The sequence below is a fragment of the Stegodyphus dumicola genome, chromosome 3 (assembly GCF_044657685.1).
Source record: "Stegodyphus dumicola isolate Sdum_Otavi_A_Nest chromosome 3, ASM4465768v1".
Lineage (NCBI taxonomy): Eukaryota > Metazoa > Arthropoda > Arachnida > Araneae > Eresidae > Stegodyphus > Stegodyphus dumicola.
Genome location: NC_140770.1, coordinates 27203807 through 27229263, shown reverse-complemented (window position 1 = coordinate 27229263; position 25457 = coordinate 27203807). Strand labels below are relative to the sequence as shown.

The 25457-nt window shown below is 33.3% G+C and overlaps 1 protein-coding gene across 2 annotated transcripts; it reads left to right on the top strand.

Moving 5' to 3' along the window:
* The first annotated feature begins 1346 nt into the window (after positions 1-1346).
* Positions 1347-23553, top strand: LOC146997944 (uncharacterized). 2 transcript variants are annotated; one of them, XM_085812336.1, is made up of 2 exons: positions 1347-1426; positions 23218-23553. In XM_085812336.1, the coding sequence occupies exons 1-2, from the start codon at positions 1402-1404 to the stop codon at positions 23445-23447; spliced, it is 255 nt and encodes an 84-aa protein (XP_085668462.1). In that variant the 5' UTR covers positions 1347-1401; the 3' UTR covers positions 23448-23553. The 2 variants fall into 2 exon arrangements, with proteins under 2 accessions (XP_085668462.1, XP_085668461.1); XM_085812335.1 differs by lacking the exon at positions 1347-1426 and adding an exon at positions 3609-3704.
* The last annotated feature ends 1904 nt before the right edge of the window (positions 23554-25457 follow it).

The following is a 25457-nucleotide window of genomic DNA, read 5'->3' as shown; positions in this document are numbered from 1 at the left end:
GAAGGGATGCCTTCGTGGAGGACTTTCTTAGGTAAACTGGCTCGTATACACGTTACACATGGGGAAAACCACGAAAACGCCCATGCAGCCAGCCCATTCGCGGAATTCGAACCTCGGACCGAACTAACAGTGTTCGCTATTTTTTATTCGATTTTACCGCTCGGCCGCTGGTGGGCTTTCTGCATTTTTCAATTTTTAATGAGGAAGTTCTGAGTTTTTATGTATTTTTGCGTTGCTGCGAAGTGAGAACTGATTGATTGAATGAGAAATGTATCTCTAATAAAAATCGAGGGAACACGTTCAAACGTAGTGCAACAAAAATGTCTATAATTTAATGGCCCGTAAAAGGAAATCATGTAGTGTCTACATGTAGTTGTCATGCAGGTTACTTTTGAAACAAAACGAAAAATATTATTAAAAAAAATCAAAAAAATATTTAAAATAGTTTTTGACAAGTGCGAATGAAAGTCAATGCAATCTGTGTCTTCCTATATTTGAATAATAATTTACGCTATACGATATATTAATGAGCTCCATTTTTAAATTTTTCAGGTGGATTTCTGACTTCATATGACTAAAATCTCGAAATCTTTGCGATACCGTATTTGCAACAGACACATAATTAATAGATTGAAAGACTTCGCGAGCGGCAGAAACTGTTTCGAGGGCTTCCAGTTTAGGACCATGGCATTAAATCATTTTATCGGAAGTTCGCTATATTTTATTCGGAAGTAACATTTTTTTCCGAACGGAAGATAATTTGCACTTTCTGTTTCAATAATAACAAACCGATTATGCTTGTATTTTAAGCATAAAAAAAGAGTTTATATTTAATCCCTTTTTAAGCACATTGTAAGTGGCAGATTTACATTAATAAAACTGTCTGCTGCTTGATAAAATAGATTAATGTAAACTTCCTCCGAGCAAAGGTAATCACAACCAATGTTGTCTCAAAATAGAGGAAGATCTCCTGCGAAGTTTATGAATGACTTCATGATTTCACGAGAATCAAATCTCACCCAATTTTTCCTTTAAAAATTGTCCGAATTCCTGAAGTAATTGATCTGAAGGAAAAAGAAAAGTCAACTTGTAGAAGCAAAAGGCGGAAAGGACATTTCTCCGCTTGTACCAGGAAACGGAAAATTTTGACCGTATAAACATACAGAATCACAAGAAAAAAAATGTCTTCTCAAAATAACTCATTGTTATGAAAAGGGACTGTCTTAAATACACGGTTCACTAAATTACAGTTTCGGAAACTGGGATCCTACGTTTACTTTTATGTTTTCCTTATTATTTTATTAGTAACCCAAAGGCTTTTTTTTCAAACTTGGATGGGAATGACATAAATAACGGGAATGAGTATTAACTAAAACATTTTGTTAAGACGAGCTGTCAGCAATGAATATGTTTGGTGCTCATTCCGGTAAGATACGTTCTTCTCTATAGCCAATCATTCAGATGAGTACATCATCTCTTTACTTCGTGTTAAATAAAATTTAAAACTGCTCATATAGTTTACTGGAAATAACCCACAATAATTTCCTAATTATTTTGGCAGAAGAATTTAAACTACGAACATTTTCAAAACGTTCTTTGTTTCATTTGGACATTTATATAGTAAACCCAAAATGTGTTTAGTAAACGAATTATCACTATGAATATGTCTGGTGCATATTACTGTAAGATAATTCTTCTTTATTATCAAAATTCTCATAAGTACAATATGCCTCTTTTTCTACATTATGTTAAATAAAATATTAATTTTCTCATATAGTTTACTTAAAATAGCCCACACGTTTTATTATTTATTTTGACAGAAGAATTTAAAATGCTAACATTTTCAAAAGTTATTTATTTCCTGTCGAAATTTACGTGGCGAGTTTGAGTTTTGAGAACAAGCTTTCAGTTTTGAATGTCTGGTACTCATTTGTGGTAATATACATTCTGCTCTATTGTCCCTACAGAAAATTCTGATGAGTGCAGCATCTCTTTACTTTGAGTTAAATAAAACTAAAAACTGCTCATGTAGTTTTCTGAAAATAACCTAGAGTTTTTGTTCTTTATTTCGGTAGAAAAATTTAAAATTTTAATTATTTTCGAAAAGCTCTTTATTTCGTTTCGAAATTTTTATAGTTTAAATAATTTAAATTTTTTAATAAAAATTTAAGTAATATAAATTTTTTAATAATAATTTAAATAATTTAAAGTAAAAATTTGTTGAGCTTCACAAACGAGTTGTCAGTTATGAATATATTAGGTACACATTCCGGTAAGATACATTTTTCTGTTAATGTCACTATGGAAAATTCTGATGAATCCAGCATCTTTTTACTTGATCTTAATTGAGCTAAAAATTGCTTATGTAGTTTACTGAAAATAATTCACAGTTTCTATTATTTATTTCAACAGAAAAATTTAAATAACGAACGCACATTTCATTTCAAAATTTACATAGTAAAGGTAAAATATGTTGAAGTTTGGGAAAGAAAGCTGTCAGCTATCAGGATTTTTGGTGTTCATTCCATTCATATTTATTCATTCTTATCGTCCTTACGGAACATTCTGATGAGTACAACAATTGTTTACTTCATATTAACCAAAATTCAAGATTATTGATAGTTTACTAAAAAGAACCTAGAATTTTTTTAATTTGTTTTGGCAGAAGAATTTAAAAACCGAGTGTCCTTCAAAAAGCTGTTTCTCATACCGATTCGAAATTTACACAGTAAGGATGGAATTTGTTGAGTGTTGACAGCGAGCTGTTGGTTATAGATATATTTGTTGCTCTTTTCGGTAAGATGCATTTTTCTTTATAATTATTACGAAACATTCTGATGAGAACAGCATTCCATTACATCACATTAACTAAAATTCAAAACTGCTCATAATTTACTAAAAATAACCTAGAATTTTTTTAATTTATTTTGGCAGAAGAATTTTTTGCTGTTCATTCTGGTAAAATTTATTCTCTCTTATTGTTATTAAGGCATTCTAATGAGTACAGAATTTCTTTGTGTTAACTAATATTAAAATTGCCCGTACTTTACTTAAAATTACCTAACTTTTTTTGCGATTTATTTCGGCAAAAGAATTTAAATTACGAACACGTTTCGGAAAATTCTTCACACCTTTTCGAAATTTACATAGTACAAATAAAATTTGTTGAGTTTTAAAAGTGAGATATCAGCAACAAATATATCTGGTGCATATTTTAGTAAGAATTATTCGTCTTTATCTTCATTATGGGGCATTCTGATGAGAACAGCACTTCTTTATTTAGTGTTAACTAAAATTAAAATTTGCTCTAGTTTATTGAAAATAACCTAGAATGTTTGCAAATTATTTTGTATAAGAATTTAAAATACGAATATACTTCAGAAAGCTCTTCATCCGACTTAGAAATTTAGATAATAAAGATAAAATTGGTTGCATTTTTTAGCTAAACTGTCTTAAACCTTTTCTTTAGATTAAGAGTTCAGATATAGGATCCACAGCTAACCTCTCATGCGTGCAGTTTCACGTTGAAAAATAAGGAAAAAAGATATCATTAAGGCATTTGACATTTATGTCTATATAATTTATAGCCATTAAATATAATGGTTGAAGGAGTTGGGATGCTTTTATGAGAGTGTTGCCGTACAACATTATTGATTATATCTTTTCGCTTTTCTGTGCTACAGCAAAATGTTCTGAAGTTTTTAGTAAGTTCAGTTAAAAATTAGCAATTATTAATTAAATAGTTATTAATTAATTCAGCTTGTATTGTTCGGAATATTTATTTCCAGTTAAACTTTATTAGCTATATATAATTATTCAATTTTGCTTTAAGAATGTACCTTACTTGGTTTTATTTATACTAAAATTTTGCCCTGAGCTCTAATATGTGCATAAACTTTTATTACTTTTATCTTACTAAGGAGCATTGTGCCATAAATATATACAAACAGATATTATTTGTAATAATGTATTTTCCGTTAAAAATCTGCACACATATTTTATCGTATTTATTTAATTCTTTTAATAAACATGATATTATCTATGTTGTTGCAATTCCCTGAGTTCAACACTTATTTAATGTATTTGTAATTATTGTTAATGCATAATATGGATATATGAGTCTGCAATATTGCCAGTTGAACTTGTCATTAGTGTCTATATAATGTAAACGCAACATGTACACATGCACAGTTTCATTAGCATAATTGGTCATTTGTTTTGCTTCATGATTTGTAACGTACAAGTATTTGCACAGATTTCATCTTTACATTTGTATTTGTGCGTATACTCGATCCTCATCATATTTGTGTGCCTAATATAGGAAAAAAATGGAAAAGTAACAAAATAAGCATTAAATTTGCAGAAGGACGTACTATAGAACGAAAATTGCAAAACTCTTGGTAATGTAGCATCTACAGCATCAATGTTTTTAAAATTTAATTATATAACTGTCTGTACGCATTACAACCATGTGTATATTGTACTCGACAATGTCAGTACCTCCTTACAAGCACCAGTAAATTAGCAGTGCTCAAGTTAAATGGTCATCAGCATTTTCCCCATAGTCTCAACAGCCCCACCGCACCTTCTTCTTAGTCCTTGCCATGAACTTTCTTTCCATGTTCTGATCTTTCTTTCAGTGTTCCTTACTTTACATAGCCAACTTCTAGGAGGAAATAGTACTATTACTAAGCTCTAGTTCTTTTTCTTTTTTTTTACTTCCTTGTACGAAGTAAAAAGGAAGTATTGTAATCGCGAAATGTTTCAGGCAACATATTTCAACGAAAATATCCATTTGACCGTTATCGAATGCAATTTAACGATGTTTTTGCGTGATTATCTGTGCGTAAGGACAACATAAAAGACACCTTTCCTCCAAAAAAAATTATAAAACTGCTTTAAAATTAATTCTGAAGAGAATTTTTCGTGGTGTCTGTAAGAACGTATGTACGTACGTATCTCGCATAACTCAAAAACGAGTAGCCTCAGAACGTTGAAATTTTGTATATAGGACTGCTATAACATGTAGACGTGCACCTCGTATTTTGGTTGCAATCGGCCGCGCCAAACATATATAAATATATTTATATTTATATCCACTCTGTTACCCGGCTCAGTGATCTCAGTATCTTTACTCTTATATGTTTGTAAATTGTACATTTTTTGCTTTAAAAATGATTGAATTATGTTGTTTTTATCTTCCGGTTACGGTTTTTATACCTTTCGTAATTCTGGAAGCAATATTTGTACAATTATCAACAATTTAAAAGCTGTTTAAGTGCGGTTAAGTTTTGAATAACATGGCGGACATATCTGTTTACATTTGAAACAGCAGAATTGTAGATTTGTTGCCAATCTAGAGAGACTAAGCTTCGCAACACAAAAATAAAGCCTTCATTTATTATTGCGAATTAAATCATGCTTAATCCTTTCTGGAATTTTTTCGAGGAAATAAGTGTTTAAAATTTACTTCGTAATTTTTAATGCGGATATTTTGAGTTTTTATGTATTTTTGCCTTGTCGGGAAGTGAGAGCTGAATTAATCGAATGAGAAATACTCAATGTGAAAAACGATTTCTTTTCTGTTTTGTTTGCTTAATTTCTTTCATACATCGTTTTAGCTTTATTATAGTATTTGAATAGAACATGTGGCAACGATAATCCTTCAAATGATATAAATTTTGTGCATTCAGAGTGTCGTTATAGTAAGCAAATATAGTGAATTTTAAAGAGTGCATTTATTCTATTGTGGTTTATGCGCTGTCGACGAAGTAGATTTAATTCAATCCAATCAATTTAAATGAAATTCAAGAAAAAATGTGTATAATTTAATATTCCGTACAAGGAAGTCATGTGGTGTACACATCAGATGTTTTTTCAATTCCATCGACGAGATTCAACAGCTGAAGAGCACCTAACCCAGTGGGCCAGCTGTTCTGTCGATGACGAATAGAAAGAAAGTATTATTAATAAGCGAAGAATAGTTAAATAAATAATCCTCACTTAGCAGAGGCAACTGCTGTATCTTTTAAATGAAATAATTTTCAAAATAATTTTTTACACCATAACTCTCACCCAAAGTAGACACGGTTTAATGTGATCGCGGTTGATGTTACCATTCGGTTAATGTTATCGAATTATCAATCTCCTGTCGTCCTTTTATATACGAAAGCATGGGAAATGTGTTGTTTATTGTGATCAACTGTAGAGTGATTAGGTAACTTTAATGCTGGATACATGAAAAATGGGTATTGCCCTTGCCAGAAATCGAACCCTGGATCTCTCGAATATGCGCCGAGTGTGCTAACCGTTACACCACGAATGCATACAGAAAGAAAGGAGAAAATTCCTTATATACTCCCCCTTTTAATGGGCGACTGGGTTTCTTTTAGGAGACCCAATCGCCAAATCCTGGTGGTGAAAAATCATCATCCACCACCTTTTTAGTTCGGGTGCCACTGTAGAGTCATTAGGTAATTTTGATGCTAGAGACGTAAAAAATGAGCAGTGTCCTCTCCGAGACTCGAACCCATGACCTGTCGAATACGCGCCGAGTGTACTAACCGTTACACCGGGAAGGCATGCAGAAAGGAGAGAGAAAATAACTTTATAAACAATACAGTTAATATGATCAAAACTTTAAATAATAAAATTTTTAAATTAAGGTCAAATAACAAAATAAAAAGTAAAACCGTTAAGTAGGTCAAAATAAAACATGAAAATTGCCAAATGACAAAAAGACCGACGAAACAAGACAGAAAACAAGGACAAGCCATAAGTAACAAAGAACAAGTAAAGAAATAAGTCACCAAATTATATCAACTAAAATCACAACTTTTTCAATTTCAATCAACATTTTAAGGTTAACAAGAAAGCAAATTTAGTTCGATGTAGATATTTGGGTACCTTTACAGATTTTGATAGCCATCAGACACAGATGGGGGGGAAAAATCTGGAAAACTTTTTTTCTTTTTGCTTCCTGACAAATGTAGGAACAAAATCCTGAAATCCTCTACTCCAAACTTTTTCTTCCCGTCAATTTTAAAATTTTACAGCTCTTCCAGTAAAGGATTGATCTCATCTGAGTATTAAGATTAGGAGCATAGCAACGGTCAAATAATTTCCAGAAATTTTATGAAAAGATTATAAGCAAATTTTTGTATTCTCTAGTTAAAATTCTAAGAAACTATTTATTTACATATATGTAATAATAAAATTCCATAGTCAAGAATACACTTAAAATTCTAACTGCATGTTCTTTTCATTTTTAATGGCGACGGTCTTTTATTTGAAATTCCGTGGAATTAAATGCACAGCCCCGTAGTCAAGTTGTTTTTCCCGCCTTTTCTACACGTACAGTTATAGAATGTTCTGGAGATATTTAAACGAACTGGAATGGCTGACGTCATTTCTTGGTAGCTCCGCCTTTCCAGAGGCTATAAAAGGACTCGCAAAGGAATATCGGGGTCTTTTCTTTAATGTAACGATGCAGTAAACTTAATACAAAAAGTTATTAGTAGTTCTTTTTTATTTACCCCGGAGATCTTAATTTTTGCAACTGCTATTTTCTCCTGAAATATAATAAATGGATCCTGTTTTTTAATCTTATCGTCTGATAATTTAAGCTACGATTACATCTATGATTCTTCACCAATCTATTTATTCCGGACAAAATCTGGTACATCACCTATATATATTTAATAGTGATATTAAATTGGATGGATTCTATTGCAATTTTGAAGGACATTTTTTTCTCATTGTTCAATGTTATCTTTCGGTTAATGTTACCAAAATAACCTTATACAAATGCGATAACATTCAATGGCGTTTACCGTATAACTCTATAAAAACTTTATTCTCAATACATAATGCACTTTTTGATCTGCACTTAATTGAAGAAGGGGAATATTTACACAATTCATATTTTTCTGAGTATTTTATGGTAAAAGAAAATGTGTGTTTTTTGCAGCATAAATATTATCGACCATCAAAAATATAATACACTATAAAAAGGTTCTAAGAAATGATCATTTTCGACAATTTGATTGTTAACTTATTAGCCCTAAAGGGAATTTAATCCCTAGTGGGATATTAACCTCGAAACGGTATTTTGCGTTGAATCACTATAAACGGCGTATTATTTTTCAAATTGTTGCCACCAACAATAATCGTAATTTAATGAAGAATGTGCTTGATTCTATGTATGTTTCTCACTGTTAAAACCAACGGTACTGTGAAAAACAACGGTTTGAGTAACGTAGTCCTCAACCCGAACATGGGCTCCTGGAATCCGAAATTATCAGTTTCGAATTTGTCTTATTATCTATTTCATAATTTGTCAAACTTTATCTAATTTTTAATTAACAAACTCAAAGATTTCAAACGAAGCAATGGCAAAGATGTACGGTGAAAAAAAATCATTTTTATTTCCAGCGCGTGAGATTGTCTATCAGAAATTCTAAGGATATGCTCTTTTTAAATTATTTTGGGATATTGCCGTTGAATTGAATTTTATGTGTCGTAAGCGCCAAGAATGTGATATTTAATCAATAAAATAAACACGCAAAACGTTAGTAATAAAAATACAAAAATGAAATAGTCTTGTAAAGCTATCTTAGTAAAGAAACTGAATATTGATCTGAAATAGTGAATTTCGAATTTGTTTGATTATATCTTTCATATTTTGTAAACCTTTAACGAATTTTGGATTAACAAACTCAACGATTTTAAAGCGAACAGTGGCAACACTGTATAGAAAAAAAAAAAAAAATTATCTCCATCGCGCGAGATTGCCTGTCGGAAATTCTAAAGATATGCTTTTATTAAACATTTTGTGCTTTTGCCGTTGAATCGAATTTTATATGGCGTAAGCCCCAAGAACGTGATATTTAATCAATAACGTAAACACACAAAACTTTAATAATAAAAGTACAAAAAAAAATGTTTTGTAAAGCCATCTATAGTAAGAAATTGAAACCGATTTTAATATGATAAACTGAGAACAAACAGGCTGAAATAAAACAGGAAAATGTACACCAATACTTAAAGCTGGCTGTATCAGGAATTCTAAACGTATACTGCTACACTGATTTTAATTGTTTTTTAAATTTTGCTCTTTGAATTCTATATGATGTAAGTGCGAAGAAAATGATGTTTGGTATTAAAGCTAAAGAGACAAAAAAAAAAAAAAAAAAATCTGAAATGTTTCAGATTTTAAATTACGTCCAAAGGGGCGTTTTTTAACATTTTGTGTGTTACCTTTCTTTATTAAATATCATGTTCCTCGCACTTAAACCATAAGATCCAGTGCAACAGCAATATCGCAAAATAGTTTTAAAACGAGCATATCTTTAGAATTTCCGATACAGAGACTCACGCGCTGGAGATAAATATGTTTTTTCTGCACAACGTTGCCATTGCTCGCTTTGAAATCCTTGAGTTTGTTAATCAAAAAAGTTTTAAAAAATAGGAAATCGATCATAAAACAAATTTCAAATTTCAAATTTGGTCTTCCACATGCTCATATTCGTTGGAGGATTACGTTATTCAAAATTCGATGACTCTATGTACCGTTGTTTTATCACAATACGAGAAATATACATACATTTATGCAGATTTTTCATTATTTAATTTCTTCAAATATAATGCAGGACTCTAACATTTTGTGGCAACAGTTTGAAAAGTGAACCGACATTTATCCGTCCGACGCAAAATGCCAAAACGAAACTAATAGTCTTTCGGGATTCAAATCCCTTTGGACTAAAAAAAAAAAAAAAATGTGGTTTGTTAGGAGTGAGTATAACAGCAGGCTGGTAGGCTGCGAGCTTACGCGAGAGCGTGAAAAACTTTATTAAACCTTTTTAGGCGTCCGATAAAACCTGAAAAGATTTTATCAGATTTTTTTAAATATTTTAATGGGATTCATAATTTTACTGAATTTAATGCTAGTTTAAAAAATATGTATTTTTACTTCACATTTGTTCAAAGAATTAATGAAGCATCTTATTAATCATAAGCGTTTTTTTGTTTTTAATAAGAACTCATTTTGAGTAACTTTATTTTTGTCAAAAATTCATCAAGTAATTTTTTGTTTATTTAGATTTTATGAGGTAACAGTAACTTAAAAATAATTTTCATTTCAAAGAAGAAAATTATTATTCTTTCCACGAAATACTATTATTAGAATTTTTATCAGAATTGCTTTTAAGTATTTAATGTAACAGCATCACATACCTGAAATTAGTTTTATTGGAGTTATTCATAACATTAAACAAATCTTAAAATTAAACATTGGTTTTGTTTGAGTTTTAATAGCACTATTATTTATTTTTAGCACTATTATTTATACTTTAGAGTAGTTTGAAATGAAAATGCCTCTTATTTCGATATGTTGAGATTATGGAAATGAACTGTTTTGCAAAACCTGTAAGCGCTCGTGTTATCAGGCATGTGTCTTTCAGATTCACATAATTTTGCCCTTCCTTAAGGCGTTCAAAGACCGAATTCCTTAAACTTTAAAATAGATTTGCCCTAGTAGTGATTGTTCATTTCTTTCTAACAAAGACAAACCCTAGCATATTACATGGAAAGTTACGTCTAACCTATCCCTCCATACTTGAGTAAAGTATTCAAATTATCGATGAAGTTTATAAAATGTTTCTTTTATTCGTTTTAATTGATTTAAAAATGAGAAATTTTTGTCTCACCATAATTTTGTTATTACCAACATGATTAAATGCCCCCCCCCGAAAAAAAAAAAAAAAAAAAACCTTCCTTCGAAGAATAAAGTAAAAGTGGTCAGTTAATCAGCAGTGCCGCCATCTATGATCAACAACGTGTACTATAATTCATTCTTTTAATGAGTTTAAAAGTTTATTGTAGATTAAATAAATTACTCGACTATCAAAAAAAGTTTCATTTGAAGTTCGTAGTACCTAAGTTTATTACCTACTACAGAAACCGGACTCCAGATATCCGAAATTTCAGTCATTCGGATATTTTGCCTTTCTTGCTTAGCCGAATAAAGTCAAGCCACTTTATTTTTTTATTTCGAGTTTTTTTAATTTATTTATTTACGTAAAGTAAAGATAATGCATACATATTTTCTAAGAAGTTATTCATTTAGTTGATGCTTTAAGTAGACAGCACCTCACCAACATAGACGACTCTTAACAATTTTCATTAAAAACATAAATTTATCATGCAAAGTAAGCGCAAAGATTTAATCATATGCATTATAAATACTATTATAATGCATATGATTATAGTATTATAGTCAAGTATTATAATGAATATGATTAAATAAATTTAATCATATGTATTATAATACTTGATTAAGACGTACGCAAAAAGAAATATATTTAATTGTTTTATTTTAAGTGATATGGGAATGGGTTGTGTTTATATGAATAAAAGCCAGTTTCCTTATTTAATTTTGTCGAAAATGTAAGTATCTCTCCTGTGACGGGACATTAGCGATAAGACGAAACTTCTGAAAATTCATGCATTCAACTGGTACAACGTCTATCGAATCAACCGATAACATTCCATCTCAAGTTGGGTTAAAAAATGTTTTATGACTTTGCGAAATGGCTCCACCGATTTTTTTGTTTTGTTTTTTTATATCAAGAGCGAAATAATGACCCACTCCAAAAGCATCTATCTTTTTGTAACTAACTGTCGAAATAAAAATTTAAGGAAGTTTAGACTAGTTTAAATGCATCTCATTTAGATTCAATGGTGGGATTTACCATTACTTAATAATCCGTAATCAAAATAACATATTTCTGTCATTTCTTAAAGGGGAAAAAGAATGAAATAAAGAGATTATTAGACCGCGAGCAAACCGATGTACTGTTCCCTGGTAAATCAAATATCTTTGATAATGTTATGAAGAATACAAACGGATATAAATTACCAATTATATAGGTCAGGCGTCGACAACCTTTTTTGGCTAAGGCTCAAAATCAGCCAAAATGTGGGTATTAGAAGACATTTCGGGTGAATATTTTCATTTTGGAATAAACATAAATTTATCATGCATAGTAACTAATAATTTCTTTAATTAATAATTTAACTAATAAGTAATAATTTTTCTCTTTCTTGCTAAATAATAGGATAAATTTTATTGAGAAAATAATCACAATTCGCTTTAAAATTAAAAATTTTAATATTAATTCTAATTATTATAAGAACAAGCATAATTGAATGAACTTTATTTTCCCTTTTGATCGTAATGGTTTCAATGAAGCTGAACTTCAATTTGACCAAGTTTGGCTTTATAATTAATTAGTCGTCTTATGACAGATACAAACATCCGAATCTTCGGTAGTTAAGCTGCTCCTGTTCTTTGGATTCTTCAAATGCTCGTTCCCCTATTTATGTTTTATACTTTACTTTTATGCCGCCCAGCCTGTACAGTGTTTAGTGACCGACGCCGTAGCATTGACCTCCGACCTAAGGTTCTACACCAAATCAGAATTATGTCTATGCCATGGAAAACGAATCTACCATCCACCGGCGGCGGCATTCATTGAAACAATGATAGTAATATTACAATGCTAAATTGACAATGTCATCTTTACAATAATTGTTACATAATAATACGTATGAAAAAAATTATACAATCAATTAATCATTACATTATCATGGATAGGATCTATACTGTGGAGAGGGGAACTTACATATTAGCCAGTCTTTAAACCTATGCCTACTTCAATACGTCATAACTTCTTGTTCTTATCAATTACACACATAATGATGTACGTATATTGTTGCAGTTATCAAAGAGTAGGCCTCTCATCAGTTCAGCAGTTGATAGGTCCATAGCCTAAAGTTTATGATGTTGCGTGGACTATTCTATGTTCATATAAACTGTATTCTAAGTTAGCTTTTGATAAATTTGAAGTACACTTTATTAAGTTCATTGTTAACGTATACGCTTGTCCACTTCGATGCATCGTATCTTCGCGTCCTTAGCAGTTTGCACACCCCATTATGTGTGTCCATAGCAATTTGCAAACTGTGTCGCAGTTATCCACTAAGCAATCCCCTGAATATAGTCAAAGAACAGGAACAGGAACAGTATCCAAAGAACAGGAGCAGGAGCTTCTCCGGAATCCCGGAGAAGCCATGGTTGTAACTGTCCGTCCCATCATGGGAGGCAACGGGGGCCACCTGTTAGGTGCTTCCATGATAAATTGGCCACCATTTTCTCCCCTTGTATGACTGTGAAATAAAGCGACCGGCCATTAAAAAATTTATCTTTATATAACATACTTTATTTTCGGAATCAAGTGGGTCACTTGCAATTATAAAATGGGTCACTTGGTCACCCACCGGTGATAGGTTGCCGAAGCCTCAGATAGTTTATAAACAGCACGTATTATTTTATGATTTACAACTGTTAGATATGTTTCTAAAATACTCATTTTATTAAGAAACACAAATATGGCTTTTAAATTCATCATTTAATTTAGCAATGTGCAGATTTAATTTGGCAATTAAATTAGTGTTCTCGCTGAATGTCACATTGAAGGGCCACGCTGCTGAGAACTGTTAGTTTAACAGCTTAGTAATTGCCAGTTCTCTCACTGTAACTTATTTTCTTTCTCCTCATCTCATGCTTACAACGTGTAATAGGAAGCACGTCTAGCTAGCAGTAGAGAAGTCTGGAATTTGAATCTTGGATAGAGCATTATGGATTTCTTAAGTTTCTTGGTTTTTAAAAATTCTAAACCATCTCTGAAGTGTTACCTAAACTAACAGTTGATGGTTCGTCACCACCGGTATTCGGGGACTGGGTTCCTCCCTTCCTGGTAGATTTGGACGATTCATTCCAGAACTGATTCAAAGAGCCGATTCGCATAACTGAGAGAATAAACAGCTTATTTCAGGGCATGGATCGGTACCTCATTTGATACTTTGTTGGTTATTCTGTCATGCAGCGGGAGATACACTACTCCTGCTCTTTCCAGATTCCTGAATGAGTCCCCTTAGGGTCCTGGCGCATGTAAAAGTTCAAAGATGAAGCTTCTCTAGTGGAGACAGCCTTGTAAAAGAAAAAGAGAAGTGAAGCTATGAGCTTCAGTGATCAGGAAGTCGGTCGTGTCTTGGGCAACTGCAGAAAGACAGGAAAGTGGGGGAAAGCTGGCCAGAAACAGAACAGTTTGTAGAATACGAAACGTGATGAGCTTGGAAACTAGTGCACAATACGAAAAACAATACATGTATGCAGAAACATTAAAGAAAAATTTTATGTACAATATAAAGTAACATCTGTTCTGACAAAACAGCAATTAATTGCAAGTGATTGCTTCCTGTGTAAATAACAGGAAGAAACAATATGGGATAACCTATATACAGCAACAAACAATTAAAACTGCTCTTTTAAGGGAAAAGCAATCAAAAATACTGAGTTTGCCGGCCTTTGGTAGCGGCGTAGTATCTCTTTTATAGTTTACGGAGAACTTTTGTTGGAGGTGTGCCAGGAATGAAGATCGATCTGCTATTCGTTCACGAATCAATTCACTTTACTGAGTGAGCAAACGCGTGATTGGCGAAAACATAGCAAAGCTCTTTAAGAATTCGCCTATCGATAGCTTATTGAAAGCTTGCCAAGAAAGCTCGATTCCCATTTTAGGGAGAAAAGAATACTTATTTCCCATGTTAAAGTGGGTTTAAATTTTATCATTGCCAAATTTTTGAAAATTTCTCTATTATAAAATGTTATTGTTCGTTTTATGTGGAAAGGGGATTTAATAATAATGTATTTTTAGCGTAAACGATTTAAAATAAAGGAGATGAAAATTGACTATATTAGGCTATATACGTTTTATGCATATATTTTGAATACACTGACAACAAATAAGTATTTGGACACCTATGCAAATGACGATATCTGCGGTCCTAAGGTACGTCACGGACTTCGCCGGTATATATCGTGTAGGAAACAGCATCGGCTTTAGTCGCATGCAAGATGCCTCGCAATTCGGAGCTCTCTGATTTCGAGAAAGGTATAATTATCGGGTATCACAAATGTAGCCGATCCTTAAGGGACATATCTAGCGATCCGAAGTACCCAAAATCGACAGTGGCCTATGTGATTAAGAAGTGGAAGATGAGCGGTGATTGTCGGAATGTGCCTCGAGTCGGCAGACTAAGGAAACTGGGAGATAGATACCGAAGAGTGCTGCCCAGAGAAATTCGGAAGAACCGCACCCAACCGATGGCCCTCATCCGCGAGGAGTTTCAAAAGGCATCCGGGAATATTGTTTCAATGAATACCATCCGTAAGGAAGCACATCTGCTTGGTTTTCATGGTCGTGCTGCTGCCCATAAGCCTTTGATCACAAAGTCCAACCGCGCTGCTCGGTTAATGTGGTGCGAAGTACATCGAAATTGGACCGTAGATCAGTGAAAACGGCTTCTTTGGAGTGACGAATCAAGGTTCACCCTTTACCGTTCGGATGGCAGGCTCTGGGTCTGGCGTCTACCTGGAGAACGTCTCCTGCCAGAATGCATTGTGCCAGCAGTCAAGTTCGGCGAAGGTGGAATTATGGTCTTGGGGTGTTTCTCCTGGTATGGGCTGGAACCCTTGGTCCCTATTCATGGTAAGCTCAACTCCGATGCCTACTGCACTATTTTGGATGACAATGTGCTTCCTACGTTGTGACAGTTTTACGGATTGGACCCCTGTTACTTTCAGGACGACAATGCCAGTTGTCATGTTTCGAGGTTAACCAAGGCTTGGTATGGTGTCAATGGAGTTCATCGAATGGACTGGCCTGCCCAGAGTCCAGACCTGAACCCTATCGAGAACCTCTGGGACGAGCTGCATAGCCTAATTCAGCGGTGCACTATCGGTGAAGGAACTATGTCTTCTCCAAGCCGAGTGGAAGAAAATACCACTAGCTGTCATACATAGACTTGTGGAAAGTATGCCCCGGAGGGTCCACGCTGTAATTACCTCTCGTGGAGGCTCTGCCAACTATTGATTTTGAATAAAGTTAGTTTTCTTTTCTATCATAGGTGTCCAAATACTTATTGGTAGTCAGTGTTTTAGTATCACCTCTCCTTCTGCAGAAATCTCATGTGGCAGTCTCCTCTGCACTTCTGCAGTCTCTTCTGCAGCAGTCTCAGTTATAGCGTTACTTTACCGTGCCTTCAATGTAATTGTAGGAAATTTATCTTAAATTTTGAATTAGGAAATAAGGAATTTAAGAATTTCAAAACAAAAGTTCAAAGAAAACAATCCAGGAAATCAGCATTTAATTGCATTGATTCTTCTTTTCGTTCTTCACTCTAACCTCCCTAACCGTTCCAGATCCACAGCTCGTTCGATTCTTTTCGCTCTTATATCCAACCTAGCTCACCGTTTCTCGATCGCACAACTGGTTCTCTGCTCTTGTCTCACTCCTAGCTAACTGCTCTTGTTTCACTCCTTGTTTCCAATATTTTTCATAAACATTGTTGTTAGTGAGCAGTAAGTCATAAAAAAGAACTGACCCTTTCAGTGAGTGAACGCATCTGTTTCGATCCCGTAAGAGAGCGGTTTTGTCAAGTGGGAAAGAATGTAAGGTATTTACTCCCTTCTTACTACCTACCTTTTCGTTATAGTTAAAAACACATCCGGCTTGCAATCAGGAGGTCAAGAGTTCGAAACCGGATTAGGGAACTTCACAATTTTCCCTATCCCCTGCTCCGAAATAAAGCGCCTAATGGACATGAATGATAAATGAATCTTTAGTCTTAGATGATTTAATATAATGGCACATAAAATTGGCTGTATAAGTGATCTAAATACATATTTGGAATATCAGTGTAGCATTCCCTTCTGAAGAAGTCTTATGTGGCAATAAAGTGATAGTACTCTTTTACCGTACCTTCAATGTAATTAGGGAAAATTTATTTTAAATTTTGAATTAATAAATAAAGAATTTCATTGTTATAGATTCCACAAAATTTCCCTTCAAATCAAATATTTAAATAAATAAAAAAGTGGCTTTCTTTATTCAAAATATTGAAGCAAAAAATTAAAATTAATTCTGTTTTAAATGTTCAAATAAAAACGCTTATTTATAATTTTGATTTCTATCATTTATTTGCAGTTATGTGAAGATATTTGTTAATAAAGAAGATTTTGAATAGATTAGGAGAGAAATAATTAATACACAGTGCATATTAAAGCAATCAAATTGCCCTTCATTTCCTTCCTATGAAATATTTTATATATTTCATAGGAAATTTGCTGAAGTTCTAAGTCTTTGATGGAAACGCTTTAGCAGAGTAGGCTTGAAAATTAGCATTAGCAGAAGTTTCAAGAACATCTTTGAGAGGTGAATAATCTTTATAAATTAATTATCGGACTTAATTTATAAAATTAGAAGTCTCGGAGTTGTTTGAAAGAAGAAAAGAAGAAGAAAAATGAATAAATGAAATAGCCAATAAAATATTTAAAATTACATAAAATATTGTTAAATTGCTTAAGTTCACGCCGGGAAATAATGTTATGAATCTTACTTCACGGCACCAATGTTATATAGATTACCGTGAGAATTCAATCCAAAAAAAATTTCTTATCTGGTAAAGACATCTTGACCAATGTTATATCTTAAATTCCTATATGTTAAATGTTAAATATGAAACTACTTGCCGTGAAAGGTAGTGATCGTATAGTGAAACGTGTACAGCATTTTTGCGTTGTGAAAAAAATGCATTCCGGGACCGCGCCGTGAGAGGATCGAAAACATAAAACATATACAAGATACGAGGAAAAGGAAATATAAAAAAGTTCGTATAAAGGAAAAGTTCATATTAAATATATAAAGAAAACATACTGTAAGAGGTTCCAGATTAAATATCAGTTTATTCAATTACAACACAATAAGAAAAATCTTAACCTCATCTGAGAGTCTGTTCATTTAAATTCATAAAAAAACTTAAGGTTTGTCTGGTGATTTAAAAGAAAGGAAAGGGAAACAATTTAAGGCCTGAGAGTTAAATTTTAGATTCGACGTTGTTTTTCTGCTAAGGACGTTTTTGAAAAGCTTGCCTAAAGTTCAAACACACCAAAAAAAATAAAACTTATCTTGAGGGGACATCTTGAAGTGGAGGACTCGTATCTTAATAAGAGTTGACGTCGACCGGGCTCATCGTTACACTGGTATGTTATTTTTCCACTGTAGAACAGGAACAGGAGCACTGCTGCCCAGGACGGCTATCCGCTTGGTCCTGAAAGTCCTATGTCAACACGCAGGTAACTCGTTCAAATTTCGCCTCTTTACCAGCACGCCGCAAGGAAGAGGGTTTTCAGCTTCAGGTCAGAAACGTTTTTTTCTAGGCAATTACGGCTCGCCTGTTCTTACTCATCCCAAGAGCAAGCTTCACGAGTAACGTCCCAAGTAAGTTCCACCCGCCAGTCAGCAAGAGAGAGTCGCCTCTTAACCCAAAACGCGGCCGGGGAGCATATTTGCCGCTCCCCGCCGGAAAACATCTCTCGTAGTCAATTACATTTATCTCCTTCAAGCCAGTTTTCAAGAGCAACGTCCACTAGTCCAGCCAGCCCAAAAATCAGCGAGTCAGTCAAAAGTAAGTCAGTAAGAGAGTCTCTTAACCAAAACGCGGCCGGGGAGCATATTTGCCGCTCCCCGCCGGGAAAACATTTTTCTTCGTAATTACATCTTCTCTCTCGCTTTTCAACCTGTTTTCAAGAGTAACATTCACAAGTCCAGCCAACCAGTAAGTGCGCGAGTCCAAGAGTGAGTGCGTCAAAGAGTCAGTGAGTAAGAGAGTGAGCCAAAAAGTGAATCCAACTCGAACTTCCTTCGTCTCCTTCACAAAACGGGCTCCCACTATGGCTTCACTTATCGCCCCCTTAATTTTGGCAAAATTTGCGCTTTCAACTCCAGAATGCGGAAATAAGGGTGATCGCGCATGCGCGCCTTTCTTCACTTAGCCAACAACCGGACCCTCAATCGCCAAAAACCTGAATGACTTACATTGAAAGACAAGTAGCAACCTTTGACCTTTCTGTCACGTACTTTCCTCTCTTTAGGTCAACTAACAATGAAAATTCTTTCTCGAACATTCTAAAGGACAAAGCGCGCGAAATCATGACTTGGCAAAAATTGCCTCCCTTTCCCTGCTTCTTTCACAATGAATAAAAGTTTGTACAAGATTTGCAAATAAAAGAAAATAAATAATATTCATTTAAACTAAATAATATTTCCAGAAGCATCCGTTTTTCCCCAAAATTAAAGCCTTAAAATAAATAATTCAGAATCAAAATAAAATTTAAATTCCCATAAATCATAAAATCATTCACATAGTTTTTATAACGCTATCAGACAAATTCTCTACATAACAATATTAAGAGACATGTAAGAATTAATTAATTAAGTTAAATTAATGATAAAATAAATTAATAATATGTCATAAATAATAATACAAAATTATCATCAATAATAATACATAATAGTACAAAATATATTAATAATAAATACTAATGCAAAATGCCAGACCTACTCTTATTTGTTCTCCGCCTCAATTTAAGTCTGGAATGTACACTATAGCGTTCTATTCCAAGAAAGACAGAAACAAAAAATTCTTCTTCTTCCGGCTCATGAATGGAAAAATCTACAACTATTAACGCGTCACTAATGATAATAGGAAGAACGATAGAATTTCTAAAAGAGCAATGGAAAATATTTTAATACAGAAGTGTAGGTTTAAAACCAAAAACAGAGGAATTCAAAACTTTTCTTCTGAAAATATTCTTTTAGTATAATTCTAATTGTCAAGATGTGTGATAGGGGAGAAAATTGATTCCGAGATGCAATCTTAAAGCGGAGGAAAATATTAGGATATGTATAAGTGATCATTTTCCTCCCCTCCTCATTATTTGAGTACATCGGAAATATTTGCGAGTGCCGTTTTTAGTGGGAATTCGTTAGAAGAGCATGTTTGAAAGATTTATCTTTGAGCAATAGTGTACAGAACTTAAGCAAGTTTTTTATCTGGGCCACAAACTAGCAAGAAATCAACAGGGAGACATTAAATTTGTACTATATTACTAACCATAAAAGCACAATATAATGCTCAACAGATGAGAAAATACAACAACAACAAACAAAAAATGAATATTATGCACGCAGAAAGGAACGAATAGAAAAAGATTTCATTGTCAGAATGGCGTTGGTACAAAAAGCTGTCAGGCCAAGAGGGAGAACAGAAAACCAAATAGCCTCAGTAAGGGATATGACTTCTCTAACAACAATGGTTGAGTTGCACCGTCTGTAGATGTTAAAAAACAGATTACCTGACATTTCTTAAGGTAACAATTCTCATGCTTCAAGGAGCATTTATTTCAGTTGTCTGGTGTTCTCCAGAAGATAAGGTCATGCCACCAGGCGTCTCTTTAAAGTACATGATCAAAAGAATTTAGATCGGGAGAGCACTCTGGCCAAACCAAACTGTGGATATATTCACAATCCAGGAGTTTCCCAACGGCATTAATCCTGTTCGGATGTGCATTGACATCCATAAAAACAAATTTTGAGCAAATGCCACCCTGGAAAAGATGCATGCAGGAAAGGATAACTGCATCTCAGTAATTATCTGTGGTAAGCGAACTTCTATCAAATGTCGAGCTCCGACTGTTTGTTTATCATAATGCCTTCCCATACAACTATGCCAGGGCCAACTCAATGGTCTCTTTCCCTGATGATGGTAGGATGAAAGCATGTCCCACATCAAATGGTATAGCGAATCGTTTGCCAGACTGAAACAACTCTCATTTGTAAGGAGAACGTTTGAGAAGGGCGAACGGTTCTCGTGCCAGATTGAAACAACTCCAGTCTTTGTGTTCTCTGTACCACTGCAAACAATTCCGCAGATGATCTGCAGACATCTGTACCCATGGTTTAGGACGGCGGGTGGAGAGACCACCATTATGAAGTCATCTGACCAGAGTAAACCGCAATACCTGTCGTACCGATTCCGTGCAGAACTGCTGAGCAATATTGTGTGGTCTTTTAGTGACAGACGTCGAACTATGCTCCTCCTCAAGTTTGCGAATCCTTTTAAAAAGCAAGTTTAAAAGTGTCCTGATGTGTTCTTGTAACCGTACTGCACATACAGTCTCACTTTCTCTTAGGAATAATTGGAAGCGCGCCTTTCTTTTAAACTGCCTGCACTGTTCGAGTTGATTACTTATTTTTCTTGCTCTGAAATACCCTCACACGTCATGGTGCATATGCGTCAGCTTTCTACTCAGATATTTTTTCATTGTGTTGATCACAAGCAGCCGTTTTCAACAATTTCATGGTTTTATGTTAAAAAATGAATTGGTTGCATAAATTTTTCACACTAGTACCTTTTTCTTTATGTTAAACTCACTGTAAAACTGTAAAACTAATTTTCAGAGCATTTAGAACATAAGTTTCTTGAACAGATATCGTAAATTTATTGCACATAAGAGAATAAGATTTTGGCAAGTGCGCGGAGACTTTTCTTTTTACTTCCTTGTACGAAGTAAAAAGGAAGTATTGTAATCGCGAAAAGCTTCAGGCAGCATATTTCAACGAAAATATCCACTTTGACCGCTTTCGAATGCAATTTAACGATGTTTATGCATGATATCTATACGTAAGGACAGAATAAAAGACTCTTTTCCGCCAAAAACAACTAAAAAACTGCTTTAAAATGAATTCTGAAGAGAATTTTTCGTAGCGTCTGTACGAACGTATATACGTACGTGCGTACCAACGTACGTACGTATCTCGCATAACTCAAAAACGAGTAGCCTCAGAACGTTGAACTTTTGTATATAAGACTACTATAACATGTAGATGTGCACCTCGTATTTTTGTTGCAATCGGCCGCGCCAAACGTATATAAATATATTTATAAATATATCCACTCTGTTACCCGGCTCAGTAATCTCAGTTTCTTTACTCTTATATGTTTGTAAATTGTACATTTTTTGCTTTAAAAATGATTGAATTATGTTGTTTTTATCTTCCGGTTAAAGTTTTTATGCCTTTCGAAATTCTGGAAGCAATATTTGTACAATTAGCAACAATTTAAAAGCTGTTAAAGTGCGGTTAAGTTTTAAATAACATGGCGGACATATTTGTTTACATTTGAAACAGCAGAATTGTAGAATTGTTGCCAATCTAGAGAGACTAAGCTTCGCAACACAAAAATAACGCCTTCATTTATTATTGCGAATTAAACCATGCTTAATACTTTCTGGAATTTTCTCGAGGAAATAAGTATTTAAGATTTACTTCGTAATTTTTAATACAGATATTTTGAGTTTTTATGTATTTTTGCCTTGTCGCAAAGTGAAAACTGAATTAATTGAATGAGAAATACTCAATCGTCTGTGAAAAACTGTTTCTTTTTCATTTTGTTTTCTTAATTTCTTTTATACATAGTTCTAGATTTGTTATAGTATTTGAATAGAACATGTGGCAACGATTAGATAATTCTTTAAATGATATAAATTTTGTGCATTCTGAGTTATAATATGAATGAAATATAATACTGTTAAGAAAACCTAGCCCAGAGTGACGCTATGGTAAACAAAGTGAATTTTAAAGAATGCATTTATTCTATTGTGGTTTATGCGCTGTCGGCGAAGTAGGTTTAATTAAATCTAATAAGTTAAATGAAATGCAAGAAAAAATGCGCATAATTTAATATTCCGTACAAGGAAGTCATGTGGTGTACACATCAGATTTTTTTAATGTGAACCTACGTCCAAGTATTTCTTTCCTAGGAAAAGACTGGAAATTTATATTAAAATAACGTTTTAGGACATCAAAAGCATTTGCTGCTCAAATTGAGGTTCAGTTACGTAAACGAAGTGCCGGAACTTTCTTATTTAGAGCCACAGTGAGTTCCGGATAAAATTACGATTCATCGTAAAAATTAAGAATTAGCGGAGCTGAGTTACGGTGGGCTGTGTGAAGTATAGTATGAATGAAATTTGGGATGCATATTTATTGGATAGACTGAGCTATATTATTGATTTAAAACAGCATCAGCATTATGTTTTTACAATATGCTTATGTAAAAGTGATCATAAAAAAATCATTAAAAGGATTTTATAAATTCCAAAATAAGTTTTGAAACAAAACTTGTATGTTGCATCTTTCTGTTCTTTATATTTCATGTAAATTGGTGTCACTTTATGAATAATCTTCTTTATAGGTACTCTTGACCGGCACAAACTGCTCACAGGTTTGATAATGGTAACTATTCTGATGGTAATCTTTACGGATCAAGTCAATGGAGGTCTAATTCATCACAATCGTCGTCAAAATTCTGCAAAAGAGATGATGGCTGCAGGAATCGTAGCGAAGATTTTGCAAGAAGATGGACAAAAACATAAAGTTGTACATCACCACTACATACCAATTTTTGTGCCAATTCATTATTGAACTATAAATGAAATTACGAATTACTTTTTAGCTATTCTTCATTTGCGTGTTCATCTGCTGCATGTAGTTTTCCAGTTATGGTAGAAAGTAAATTTTTTTAAGCTTCTGAAGTGTTGTTTGATCTAAAATACGCAAGTTTTAAGATGTTGCATTTTAATGTTCAAGATTTAAATTTTATTACATTAGTGTTAAATGTTCTTTCTTTTGAGATTTGGTTGGCGAATATAGTAATACATTAGCGTCCCTTACAGCGTAAAATAGTTCTTATAATTCAACGTTTACTACATGAAACATTGAAGCAGTTTTTATTCTAGAGAAAAAAGCGAGTTAGTTTGACTGGCAATTTATTTGGGTAAAGTATTAAAGCAGTTTAATAGCGTAGACGACGGGGTGTGTGACATTTGTGCTCTTTACGAGTGTTAGAGTGTTACGAGTGTGCTCTTTACGAGTGTTAGAGTGTTAGTCTGAAAGCGAAGTACATGCATTCGATACTTCAGCGTTCTACAAGTGCATGAGCATTTGAAAAATAAATGATTTCTTGACCTGTGCCAAATCGTTAAGCACAAGAAAATTGGACAGTTTTTTTGCTCCATCATAAATATAACTTCCCAGATTTTTTATAGTTAATTATTACTATATATATTATTTTTATCTACACATATATTTTTATAATCTAGTATAAAATTAAATTAATTTTAAAAATAAAAATCTGATGTGAACACCACATAATAACACTTACGATTTTAGATTAAGGTAAAGCATACAGGTCCTACTTACTTTCCTAAAAGAAGAGATTTTTTAAGGAAAACAGGCTGGTAATTGACGACAGGCGAAAAACCTCAAAACCTCCCATGCAGCCGCTAAGATTTACCGATGCTCAACTTTCTTAACCGCTCTGCCGCTATTGGGCTTTCTCAGCTTACGAAATATGTATTTTAAGTTTGTCATTTACATAGCAGAAGAACAAAATAAAATGACATTGTTGATCTTTACATTATGGTAACTTGGCGATTTTTTGGCGAAAATTTGGCAACCAACTCTCCTACAGCAAACCCTCTATTTTTTTTTCCCCGCCGCCATTTTGTCTTCACGAAGTAAAGACATGTTTCTTTTCTTTTTATCTCCTGAACACTTCTTCCAACAATCTACTAGCCGAATTACACTTATGCTAGAAATTTTATCAAACAAAACTGCTTAATCATGACAAATATTCACTGCAAAATTAGGAAAAACTGCATAATACCATTCTCCTTACGCATTTTTCAAAATAACACATACACATAAACCATGTACACGCCGACTTATTTTTACTTAAAAAAAATCCCAGAATTGCACAAAAATGGCATTGCGTACACTCTTCACTATATCCATGTACACTGCTTTTTTCTCATAAATTACAAAAATTTCACGAAAATACATGACAATTTTCTCAATCAATTTAAACCCGGTAAAAAGAACATATATGAAATTACCTGATCGCGAAAAAGTATTTACCCTTTACAAATATGAACATTTCCACATATAAAATAAATAAAATATCCAAAAACTTTTACCTCTAAATCATCTATTACATTATACACGTCACCAACGAATTCATACCGCAAGCATTACAAATACTTAGCACCAAATATTTAAATTATTTCCATGCACGTTTATTTCAACTTAAACGTATACCAAATTCCTACAAACATAAAATTCACAAAATAACTATCATTTCATTAAAATATAATTAAATTCAAAAACACTACTTAAAATATAAATGAGCACATATATTAAATTAATAAAAATTACCTTACAATCCTAATTACTTTAAACTAAATCATTGCTAATAACAATTTTCCCAATAATACCAAATTCCTTTCCACCTTACATTTAGAACAATGCATAAAAATAATATCCTCAAATAATTAAAAATACTAACTTACCTAATCTTCTTCAGAATCTTGATTACGTGGCGGATACACTTTTCTAATTCATTCAATAAAATTATTGAAAGATTTTTTCTGCGAA

Coding starts and splice junctions, on each gene's coding strand:
- LOC146997944 (XM_085812335.1), top strand. CDS start 3,626: ATGAGAGTGTTGCCGTACAACATTATTGATTATATCTTTTCGCTTTTC. Junction 3,705..23,217: donor AAAATGTTCTGAAGTTTTTA/GTAAGTTCAGTT, acceptor TCTTCTTTATAG/GTACTCTTGACCGGCACAAA.